Raw genomic sequence first — 11,835 nt, 5'->3', positions numbered from 1 at the left:
AAAAAAAAAAAAAAGAGCGAAGCAGGTCACACACACACACACAGGCACTAGGGATCGAATACAGCAGACTTTCCAGAAATTACATCAGAATCTAAGACAGTGAAGACATGCCTTCGAAATTCAAAGGGAGAAGGATTTCCAGCTTAGGATTGTATTTCCCTTGAATACCAGTCAAATGGAACAATATACTAAAGATATTTTCAGATTCCACAAAATCGACCTCCCATGCATTCTCTTTCTCAGGAAGCTGCTGGAAGACGTGCTCCAACCAGGCAGAGAGAGCAAACCATGAACAAGGAGGAAACAGCCTCCACGGAACAGGTGACTCAGCACAGGAGAAGCAGTTTCCAGGCTGATGGTGAATGGAAAAGCCAGGGCAACAGCTGAGCAGCAGGAGCCTGGAAAGCAAGCATTCCTGACTGCACCACAGGGAGAAGGTTCTAGGAGAAACGCCACGGGGAAAATGGCAGAGCTCATGGATTCCTGGATTGGCCTGGCTTTACTGAGAGCAGGGCTGGTTTGATTTTTGTTATGTTTTGTTTTTAAATTCAATTGAAGTATTTACGAATAAACTAATGATAGGTATGTAGAAAACTGAGCAAACTAAAAGAAGGCAAGTAGTAATTGGAGCAAAAAACAAAAAGTTACACAAGAAAAGGAAATGGATAGGATGCAGTGGCTCATGCCTATAATCCTGGCACTCTGGGAGGCCAAGGCAGAAGGATCATTTGAGCCTAGGAGTTTGAGACCACCCTAAGCAACACAGTGAGACCTCATCTCTACAAAAAAAAAAAAAAAAAATTACTGGAGCATGGTGGCGGCACACACCTGTGTGTGTCAGAACAAGACCTGTCTCTCGAACAAAGTCCTTCCACAATAGGAAGTCACTACATATATAGAACTGAAAAACAACAACAAAAACCAGTATAAGCATATTTTTAGGTCATTCTAGGAAGAAAACAGCTGAAAGAGTTGAAAGCACAGTGAACTTTGGAATGAGGAGTTAGAGGAGTTTTGTGTTTCAACCATATGCCTCTATTACTTTAATAAACGTAAATTTTTTCAGTGTTTTTTAAAAGCAGAATTTTGTTAACAAAGAAAAAAAGTGGCCGGGCGCAGTGCCTCATGCCTGTAATCCCAGCAGTTTGGGAGGCCGAGGTGGTGGGCGGATTGCCTGAGCTCAGGAGTTTGAGACCAGCCTGGGCAACACGGTGAAACCGTGTCTCTAGTAAATACAAAAATAAAATTAGCCGGACGTGGCGGCATGCGCCTGTAGTCCCAGCTACTTGGGAGGCTGTGGCAGGAGAATGGCTTGAACCCGGGAGGTGGAGGTTGCAGTGAGCCAAGATCGCACCACTGCATTCCAGCCTGGGCGACAGAGCGAGACTCCATCTCAAAAAAAAAAAAAAAAGAAAGCAAATGACTGCAGTGCCCAGCTCTGAGTGGGCCCTCAGGAGAGGCTGGCCGGACCTGCAGAGTTCTCCAGCCTAGGCGAATCCTGCTCCTCCCGGGTCCTCCTGGTCCCTCCTGGGCACTTAGAAGGAAGGGTGGGAGGGGAAATACATGGGGAGACCTCTTTGAATTTTAAGGGACTGCCCCATCACTGACTCTACAGAGGCAGCTGCAAGAGAGGGGCTAGGACCCAGAGCAGTGGTGCAGGGACAAAGCAAGGAGGAGGCCCCACTGCCTCTAATGCTAAAAGCTGGTGAACTTGGCCAGGCATGGTGGCTCACATCTATAATCCCCACGACTTTGGGAGGCCGAGGCGGGCAGATCACGAGGTCAAGAGATTGAGACCATCCTGGCCAACATGGTGAAACCCCGTCTCTACTAAAAATACAAAAATTAGCTGGGTGCGGTAGTGCACACCTGTAGTCCCAGCCACTCGGGAGGCTGAGGCAGGAGAATCACTTGAACCTGGGAGGTGGAGGTTGCAGTGAGCTGAGATCATACCACTGCATTCCAGCCTGGCAACGGTCTCAAAAAAAAAAAAAAAAAAAAAGCTGGTGAACTCGGGGGCAGCCTGAACTTCACCGCAGCTGCTGTGCTGTTTGTAAACTCCCTGGGAGAGGCCAGGCCAAAGGGATAATCACGTTGCTAGGAGATGTGCTTCACAGGGCAGCCGACTTCCTGGAGGACCTCTCCCCGGGCTGGGAGGCAGGTCAGGGCAGGCGGGGCCTGAACAAAGAGACTTCTGGAGCGAGGGGTGCCCGCCAGCCATCTGCTGCCGCCTCTGAGGCACAGAGTGAGGGTGAAGCGGAGGCTCCCCTGGCTGTGTGCCCCGCCTTCTGCCATGCGCCTGTCTTCGGGGTCCTGCCGAGAAGAGAGCCCACACTTGTCCCCCGACCACACAGGAGAGGCCGCCTTGGCAGGGAACAGCTTTGTGCTTCTGAAGGAACAGGTGGACAGAGGCTGCCCCTGGGGACCCATGCGAGGCTGGCAGCTGAATGGAAGAGGATTCTCAGCCCCACCCTTCGCCAATTCCAGCCTTTACGGTGCCCCAGGGACCCCGAAGTTTCCCTGGAGACTTGGCTGCTTCCAGGAACATCAGACACGAGAGCCCCAGTTAAGCCCTGAGCAGGTCCCCACCTGGCCTCAGTATTCTCACCTGGAAGGACAGGACGGAACGCCAGCCTGCGAGGAGGGAACATGGGAAGTTACTGAGTTGCTGGGAGTGAGAGTGGCGGGGAACAGACGGATGGAAAGGAGGGACCCCACGCAGAGCAGAAGAGCTTCCCAGGCCAGGGACATGGCACACAGCAAGCCCTTGTGGCTGGGAAGCACCTGCCTGATATGGCTGCAGCTGGGGGTGGACAGGCAGAAATACGACAGGCTGGCGTGCAATATCCTCCTGTTTGGCGACTTCATTTTCTTGCCAAACCTAAAGGCATCTCCTGTGCCCTATGAGTTCTCAGGGATACACAAGGTTCAACGTAGACAAGAAGAGAGACTCCAGCTGCCTGGGGGATGAGCATGCTTCACCCCAATATCCACAGAGTACAGGCCTGGGGCAGCACCCTCCCAGGCCAGGGAAAGACAACTTCCGGGCACGGCCAGAGCTGCTCGGCCTGAGATGAGGAAAACCACATCCAGTCACTTTATCTAAAACCAGGAGCACAGGTGTGGGTAGGAGACAGGAAACCTCACACTCTGAGAATAGCATGGGTATCAACGTAGGGGGCAAAGAGAGTTTTGCTCTTGTTGCCCAAGCTGGAGTGAAATGGCACGATCTCGGCTCACCACAATTTCAGACTCCTGAGTTCAAGCAATTCTCCTGCCTCAGCCTCCCGAGTAGCTGGAATTACAGGCGCACACCACCATGCCCAGATAATTTTGCATTTTTAGTAGAGACAGGGTTTCTCCGTGTTGGTCAGGCTGGTGTCAAACTCCCAACCTCAGGTGATCTGCCCGCCTCGGCCTCCCAAAGTAATGGATTACAGGTGTGAGCCACTGCGCCCGGCCCAGTGTAGGGGTCTTGAATTGAGGAACCCCTCCTCTCCATTCCTGCTGGCCTGTCCAGGGCAGACCTGGGCATCGCTGGCCTCTGATGGAGGAGGAATGCCTGGGACCTGCCCAAGACAGGTCAGAGGCCAGTTCCCGTGACATCAGCATCCTGGTCTCCTTGTGGTGACTGCTTAGGGGCCACAGACTCCCTCAGGGCAGCAGGGGTGAGGCTGGCTTTTCCTCTTGGCAACCCAACTCCTGGCCTGTGGTCAGAGCTCAGGACGGGAGCAGGTGATGTCTCCACTCCACATCCAGAACCAAGTGCCCGAAAGGAATCAAGTCTTCTTCCTGGGTGGCGCAGTAGGGCACCCACTCATGGGACAAAGCCCTCAGAATTAAGACCCATGGGGACAGATGCCCAGCCCTGCCACTGACATGCCAGGGATCCCTGGATTGGTCCCTACCCAACTGCATCTGGGGCCACCTGGGATCTCTACAAACAGACCACCTGCTTACTGCCTCCACCCTGCCTGTGATGCCAGCATTGAGAAACGAGACCTCGGTGGAGGGTCCCTGTTTCAGGCACCTGTGAGGTGGGACTGTGGCTGCATGTGCTGTTACCTGTCAATTTGGGACAGAAACCCTGTAACAGGAAAAGAAGCCAGGGATGTGTCAAGACAGCCCTCGTGAGGCCCCTCGGGGAGGAATGTGGGGAGAGCGGCTCCCAGACTCCCGGCCCCCAGCCGGCCCTCCCCCACTCCACCCCCATCCTCACCCTCGTAGCAGTCGCGGACGGTGCCGAAGTACACGTAGTATTGGTCATTGGTGAAGAAGAGGAGGCTGAGCCAGGAGTCAAAGGCGTAGATGGGCACGATGAAGAGGATGCGTACGATGTAGCGCTGCTCGTTGGGGCAGCTGTAGCAGCGCAGGTGCATGTAGATCTGGAGGCAGAGGTGCGGGGTCAGCGGGGGACCCTCCTGTCCGCAGGAACGGGAGGGCAGGTGGGCTTCCAGCTCTGCCACCCTGTGACCCGATGCACGGGACCTACCCGAGCCTCAGAGCCCTGCTCTGCAAAAAGGGGATGACAAGACTTGCCTCCCAAGGCCACTGTGAGACTCAGACCAGCGGGCATGCACAAGGCTCGTGGAGTGCATGCAGCAGTGCTCGCGGGACGGTCTTGCAGGTGCAGGTGGCGGTGAGCCCACACCCCAGACCACATGAGGGCCAGGGACGAGGATGGAAATCCAGTTTCCACAAGCTCCCCAGGGGCCTCACGCACAGGCAGCTCTGGGCCATCAGTGTGTGCCCTTTTCCTTTGCCTCTCTCCAGCTGTGACTGTGGCAGCACTGAGCTAAATCACTGCCATCTGGGTTGCAGCCCTGCCCCATCCCTTAACTTATGGCAAGACAGACCGGGCCCTCACTCTATGGCAGGTGGACACACTTCCTGGCTGAGTGGCTGCAGGGATGTCCTCAGGCTGTGCCTCCTCCTCCTATCTGGTAAACAGAGGCAGCACTGCCTACCTCACCAGGAAGTTAGAAGAATGAATGCTACTTTTAGGAAGCAGAGGACAAAAGTAAAAGCTACACACAAATGCCAAGAGCTGCTCTACCACGGTCCTCAGTCCCGGCAGCCCCTGGGTGTCTCGTCCCAGCTCTCATGACATCACACTTGGCCCAGCTGAGACCTGGGCTGGGGAGGAAAAGAACAAAATATTCTCCATCTGCTATGGGCCAAAAGCCTTGGACGCAAACGGGTTCTAAAAGGGATGGGGACGCAGGGCATCTGGCAAGGGGTTGACTGGGGAATGCGAGCGGACTCGCCCTGCCCCTCTCCACTGGACCACCCTCAAACCTCTGCAGGCCGCCAAGGCCGGTCCCTGCCCACATCAGCCTCCTCTGGGGCCATGAGTACAGGGAGACGGAAGACTTGACTTCTATCCCAGTCTGCCACCAACTTCCAAGTGACCGGGCTAGTTCCTCTTCCCCTCCCCTTCTGGCTCTCCATTTTCTCATCTGCAAAGCGGTTCCTGTCCCTGTGCTCCTGCGGTTCTAGGCTCTCTGTCGCTTAGGTTCGACACGAGACTAGTTCCAGCCAATGGAAAGTGAACAGAGTGACGAGTGTCGCCTCTGGATGGAGGTGGTTAAATATCCAGAGTGCCTACGCACACTCCCTGCTGCCAGGTGTCAGATGGGCGAGGCTTGATGCCAGAGTCACACATCGGAACCTGTGCTGCATACTGGGCCCTGGGACGTGGGCAAGAAGGCGACTTCTAGGCGCATTGCCTGTAGTCCCAGCTACTCGGGAGGCCGAGGCAGGAGAATTGTTCCAACCCAGGAGGCAGAGGTTGCAGTGAGCAAAGATTGCACCACTGCACTCCAGCCTGGGTGACAGAATGAGACTCTGTCTCAAAAAAAAAAAACAAGAAGTAGACTTCTACCGAGGGAAGCCTCTGATAACACAGGGCTCACCTACTACTGCAGCACAGCCTGGCCTAGCCTAACTCCCACTCTGTTTGGCCAGGAACCTTTCTGGACCCTTCTAGAGGCCCCCTGCCAGGCTTGGGTACCTGGTGGCATGTGATGAGCAGGGCCGTCCACACGAAGAAGCCAGAGATGGCCTGAGCGGCAGTTGTCATCAGGAACACAGGCTGCTCCATGGCAGTGGGGCTGCCCTCGGGGATCACGGAGACGCTGGGCGAGGCTGCTGCGGTCGTGGGCGACGCTGGATCTGGGGCCAGCACAGCCCCCCTCACTGTCATGGTGCCCAGCAGCAGGAGGTTCCCTGAGGGAAACCCTTGCAGTAAGTGACAAGCTAGCCTAGAGAGAAGAAATTGCAATGTGAGTCTCCTTCCAGGGCAAGTGGCAGCGCTGGAAAGAATCTTCCACGTCTCTCCACCCACCTCCTGACCATGTCTGTATTGACCCCAACCATCACCCTGTCCCAGCCAGCCTCTCCCCTGGATTGATGCAGCAGGCCACTGACCAGTTTCTCTGCTTCTGCCCTTGCCTCTAATGACCAGTCCCCACTCAGCAGGCTTGTGAGTCTTCCAAGGATTACCCAGACCAGGCTGCCCCAGCTCAAAACTCTCCAATACCTCCCAGCTCCCCTGGAGTAAAAACTATAGTCCTCGCAACAGCCCCAAGGACTCGGTAAGACCTCCTGGCCTCTATGATCTCACCTCCTACAGTTCCCACTTCCATCCTCAGCTGCAGCCACGCTGGCCTCTTTGCTGTTCCTTGAACATACTAAGCCTGCTTCTGCCACAGGGCCTTTGCACTAGCTGTCTCCGCTCGGCCACACAGCTCCCTCCCACCGTTCCTTTAGGTCTCTACCTTGACCACCATGAAAACATGTCAGCCTCTCCCAGGCCGGGCATGCCTGACTCCCTGCTTTCCTTTCTTTCCCTCCAGAGCACTCATTACATCGACACCACCTGACTAACTCGATTCACTCATGTATTTATTAACTGTTCCCCCTACCCCACCTAGAACACAGGCTCCTTGGGGACAGCAGCTCTGTTTGGGACTATACAGGCAGCACTGGGAACTGTGGGCAAACAACAGACATTCGGGAACTTCCTGCTGGGCCTGAACATCTTTATATCCCGGAGCCAGTGAAACCACTTACTGCTGAGGCCTCCTCCGAGGGCTTGTGTGCGTTCTTCGCCATTTCTCCCCCTTAACGGCTGACCCACTCCCCCACCATCCGGCTGTGCTGTTTTGGAGACTCTGTGGCTCCTCCCCAATCTGTGCACTCTAAACTCTCATCTTTTAAGCCAGCCCATGTGCCACCCCTCCTGAAAGTCTGCCTGCACACCTTCTCCAGTTCTGAGACTTCTAGCCATTCCGCATCCTCGAACATGCGGGTCTCTCACCACTCATGTGTTCATCCTCCTGCCTACTCTTTGAGGCAAGATCCCACACCCCCAGCCCACTTATAATACTTAACTTTATTACTATTATTATTATTATTATTATTTTGAGACAGGGTCTCGCTCTGTTGCCCAGGCTGGAGTGCAGTGGTACAATCTCTGCTCCCTGCAGCTTCCGCCTCCTGAGCTCAAGTAATCCTCCTGCCTTAGCCTTCTGAGTAGGAACCTGGTTAATTTTCTAATTTTTTTGTAGAGATGGGGTCTCCCTATGTTGCCCAGGTTGGTCTTGAATTCCTGGCCTCAAGCAATCCTCCTGCCTCATCCTCCCAAAATGCTGGGATTATAGGCGTGAGCCACCGTGCCTGGCCTATCTACTGGCTTGTTTCCAAAAATGTGAGGTGCCTCACAGTGAAACAAAGAATACTGGGTGGAGCCCTCATGAATGAGATTAGTGTCCTCATAAAAGGAACCCCAGAGAGCTGCCGTGTCCCTTCTACCACATGAGGACACAGGGAGAAGGCACCGTCTATGACCAAAGTGAGCCCTCTCCACACACTGAATCTGCCAGCACCTTCATCTTGGACTTCCCAGCCTCCAGAACTGCGAGGAAGGAGGTGGTCAATTTATGGGATTTTGTCATAGCGGCTCAAGAAGACTAAGGCAGGAGCCTGGCCGCACCCTCTACCCACAGCCCTGATGGGGTGTCCCTTTCAGTACAGCCACCTGCTGAAAGGCTGGTCAATGCCATCCAACAAACACCTCTGCCCAAATCACCAACTCTGGCAATAACCTGCAATGCAACCAGAGGAACACCCGACAATTTTAAAAGATGCAAAGTGCGGTGTGTGGGCACTGCGGAAAGAGCCTGGCTGGAGCGTGAACACCAGCTCCCCCGCCAACCAGCCATGTGGGTTCCCTGCTCCAAAAATGAGCTCAGAAAATGAGCCAACCCCAACCCCGACCATCTCGGTCTGAACAGAGGTCAATCTAGATGATCTCATGGTCCCTTTCAACTCTGCAAGCTGGTATGCAAGTCAGAATATCCTGACACCAACGGAGGTTTCCCTGCCTGCAGCCTGGCCCCGTGACGCAGAGGATCCTGCGCCCGCTGTCTGTCTGCACTGCCCGCCTGCACCCCGGGCTCCTCGCCAACGGCCGCAGCATCTCCACCACCATGTCGGCTCTTAGCTGTAAGTGTGCACCTTAGGAGAGCCCTTTACATTCTATTTTTCCCACACATACATGATCTCTTAACACAGCAATCGAGACACGAATCCAGATTAAAACTCAAAACTGGAGAAGGCGTCTATATAAAGAAATTCAAAAATGGAGAAGGTGTCTATATAAAGACTGGTGGCAAGCTCTGAAAAAGAGACACAGTGACAAGTCCAAGAATAGCTCCTGTAAGTATGGTTGCAAAACTGAAAACCAGCGCCAGAAATATTTCTTGAAAAAGACTTGGGTTGTAAACCATCATCTTTGTCTATCATCTCAAATTAAATGAATAGACATGGGGAATTGTGGGGGGACCAGAGGAAGTACAAATACACCTAAATCTTCACCTTCCAAGCAAGGTGCGGGGGGATGTCGAAGGCTGTTTTGTTTATGACTAAGGGCAGTGTTGAGAAGCCCCCAGCTTGGACTCCCAGGCAGAGGGGCAACCCCAGGGAGCAGACCCGAGCCAGGGCTGGGATCTGGGTGAAGGCTGCAGGCCAGCTTCCTCCTGCGGCTCTGCTCACTCACACGCACATGTCCACCTGGCGTTCAGGACCCCTTCATGTTCTTCATGTAGGTTGTTTATTTCACAAGAGAAAATGCACCCAGAGACGTGGGTGACTTACCCCCAAATCAGAGCCAGGACTCAAAGCCAGGTCCTATCAACACATTGTCTCCCCACCTCCTACAAAGTGGGGGGACCTAGCTGAGCCACCCCTCCTGCTCCAGAGCCTCCTAACAAGACATGGCCATGCCCATCCTCCCATAGCCTCCAGACTCTTCTAGCAGGAGGCAGGCAGGTCCCCCAGGGCGGAGGAGAAGCCACCACGGCTGGGAGTGTTTCCGCAGCCCAACTCATGCTGGCCACGTTTCTGCACCAGGGCCAATTCATCAACAACGTATTTTACTCTTGGGCAACCCCAGTGGTTTACAAAGCATTTCCCCAAACATTATCTCATGTATTTTCTCAAGGCAACTTTGAAGTAAGTAACATTATCTCCATCTTAGAGATGAGGAAAACGATGCAGAACTTGGTTTTATAGCCACCCAGGGTGGCAACGATTCAAGGGTTTTCATAATTCCCCCAAAATACTTAAAGCAATATTCTGGCTCAAAGACGCATGGTCCCCAACACCCACGACAGCAGGTGCAGGCAGCTGCTCAAAGGCCCAGAGCTCACCTTGTTCCCTGGACCCAAGGCAGCAGACGGAGGCTGTCAAATGTACTCCCAAGCCAGTGACCACAAGGCCAGACTCTGCAAACTGTTCAGTGTGTTAGGGCTGGGGCAGGGTGGGCACTGGGATCTGACCCTTTCACACTCTGTACAGGCACTGACTGGGAAGCTGCCTGCCCAGATCCCACAGGCAAGCAGGACGTTCACCTGGCATAGCCTGTGGACCTTGGGGAAGCACACACAATGCCGTCTGGTACAGCCCCTTTACTCCCGTGGGGAAAGGGGTAGGGAATGACTCCATCCATGTCTCCCCTTTTCCAATGCAGTCCATGCAAACAGATGAGTCTCAGAATTTCAGTTGCTTTGACAGGACCCCATTATCTTGTTATTGTTGTTGTTGTTGTTTTTATTGTTGTTGTTGTTGTTGTTGTTGTTGTTGTTTTGAGACAGAGTCTTGCTCTGTTGCTCAGGCTGGAGTGCAATGGCATGATCACAGCTAACTGAAGCCTTGACCTCCCTAGGCCCAAGTGATCCTCCCACCTCAGTCTCCCAAGCAGCTGGGACCACAGGCATGTGCCACCATGTCCAACAATTTTTTTTTTTTTTTTTTTTTTTGGAGACAGGGCTTCGCTCCGTTGCCCAGGCTGGAGTGCAGTGGTGTGATCTTAGCTCACTGCAACCTCTGCCTCCTGGGGTCAAGCCATCCTCCCACCTCAGCCTCCCAAGTAGCTGGGACTACAGGTGTGAGCCACCATGCCCAGCTAATTTTTGTTACTTTTTTGTAGAGATGGGGTTTTACGACGTTACTCATGCTGGTCTCGAGCTCCTGGGCTCAAATGATCCTGCCATCTTGGCCTCCCAAAGTGCTGGGATTACAGACATGAGCCACCACAACTGTCTCCCATTATTTCCCTAATTGACCAAGTGTTAAACTTCTGCCAGGAACATGACAGAGGGCCCTAAGGGAAGATGTTGAAATCATCTTTCTAACAAGTCCTGAGGCCTCTGGACTCCATGCCAGGCACTGACACACCCAGCCCCAGCCTTTAAGGTGCTCCAAGCGGCTCTTCATGCCTGCTCTACGTCACAGGCAGGAGTGACCTGGAGGCCTCTTCCCCTTGCACTGCTGAGAGGTGAGTGCCCAGCACTACAGGAGCCTAGAGCAAGCATCGGCTTGGCCAGGCTGGGGAGGGGGTCAGAGAAGGCTTCCACCTGGTGGGGACATAACCAGGCTTATGCTTTGAGTCTCCCAACAGGACTCCCACTAGATTCCACCACGTGCAACCTGCGTGGTTACTTCTCTCTGAGCCTCAGTTTCTCCATTATAACATTTCAGGGGAACTACATAATTGACAAGGGACAGTTCTAGGTTACAGAAGTCCCATTAATAAATGGAGACAGGGCCCAGCAAGGTGCCTCACACCTGTAATCCCAGCACTTTGGGAGGCTGAGGCCGGTGGATCATGAGGTCAGGAGATCGAGACCAACCTGGCTAACACGGTGAAACCCCGTCTCTGCTAATACAAAAAATTGGCTGGGTGTGGTGGCAGGTGCCTGGAGTCCCAGCTACTGGGGAGGCTGAGGCAGGAGAATCGCATGAACCCGGGAGGCAGAGCTTGCAGTGAGCCGAGATGGCGCCACTGCACTCCAGTCTAGGTGACAGAGCCAGACTCCGTCTCAAAAATAAATAAATAAATAAATTAATAATAATAAAACATTGGTTGGGTGCGGTGGCAAAGACCTGTAATCTCAGCACTTTGGGAGGCCAAGGTGGGCAGATCACTTGAGGCCAGGAGTTCGAGACCAGCCAGGGCAACATAGCAAAACCCAGTCTCTACTAAAAATATAAAAATTAACCAGACAGAGTGGCACATGCCTGTAATCCCCAGCTACTTAATCCCCAGCTACTTGGGAGGCTGAGGCGGGAGAATCACTTGAACCTGGGAGGTGAAGGCTGCAGTTAGCCAAGATCGCACCACTGCACTCCAGCCTGAGCAACAGAGCAAGACTCCATCTCAAAAATAAATAAATAATAAACCTACTTTGGGAGGCCGAGACGGGCGGATCACGAGGTCAGGAGATCGAGACCATCCTGGCTAACACGGTGAAACCCCGTCTCTACTAAAAA

At 53.6% G+C, this 11,835-nt stretch overlaps 1 protein-coding gene across 3 annotated transcripts in view; it reads right to left on the bottom strand.

Annotated features, from left to right (window-relative positions):
* Positions 1-11,835, bottom strand: part of TMEM184B (transmembrane protein 184B) — a 55,128-nt gene that overhangs the window by 22,066 nt on the left and 21,227 nt on the right. For 2 of the 3 annotated variants that reach the window (XM_011964237.1, XM_011964238.1), the window contains exons 2-3: positions 6,014-6,263; positions 4,220-4,385 (exon numbers count right to left, since the gene is read on the bottom strand). In XM_011964237.1, the coding sequence (XP_011819627.1) occupies positions 4,220-4,385; positions 6,014-6,205 (358 nt within the window). In that variant the 5' untranslated portion in view covers positions 6,206-6,263. Of the gene's footprint in view, positions 1-4,219; positions 4,386-5,035; positions 5,137-6,013; positions 6,266-11,835 lie in introns of those variants that run through there. The other variant, XM_011964239.1, reaches the window with a different exon arrangement.

Source organism: Colobus angolensis, unplaced genomic scaffold (assembly GCF_000951035.1).
Source record: "Colobus angolensis palliatus isolate OR3802 unplaced genomic scaffold, Cang.pa_1.0 Scaffold65, whole genome shotgun sequence".
Lineage (NCBI taxonomy): Eukaryota > Metazoa > Chordata > Mammalia > Primates > Cercopithecidae > Colobus > Colobus angolensis.
Note: the sequence above shows the minus strand (reverse complement) of the source record. Positions and strands in the feature narration are given on the sequence as shown.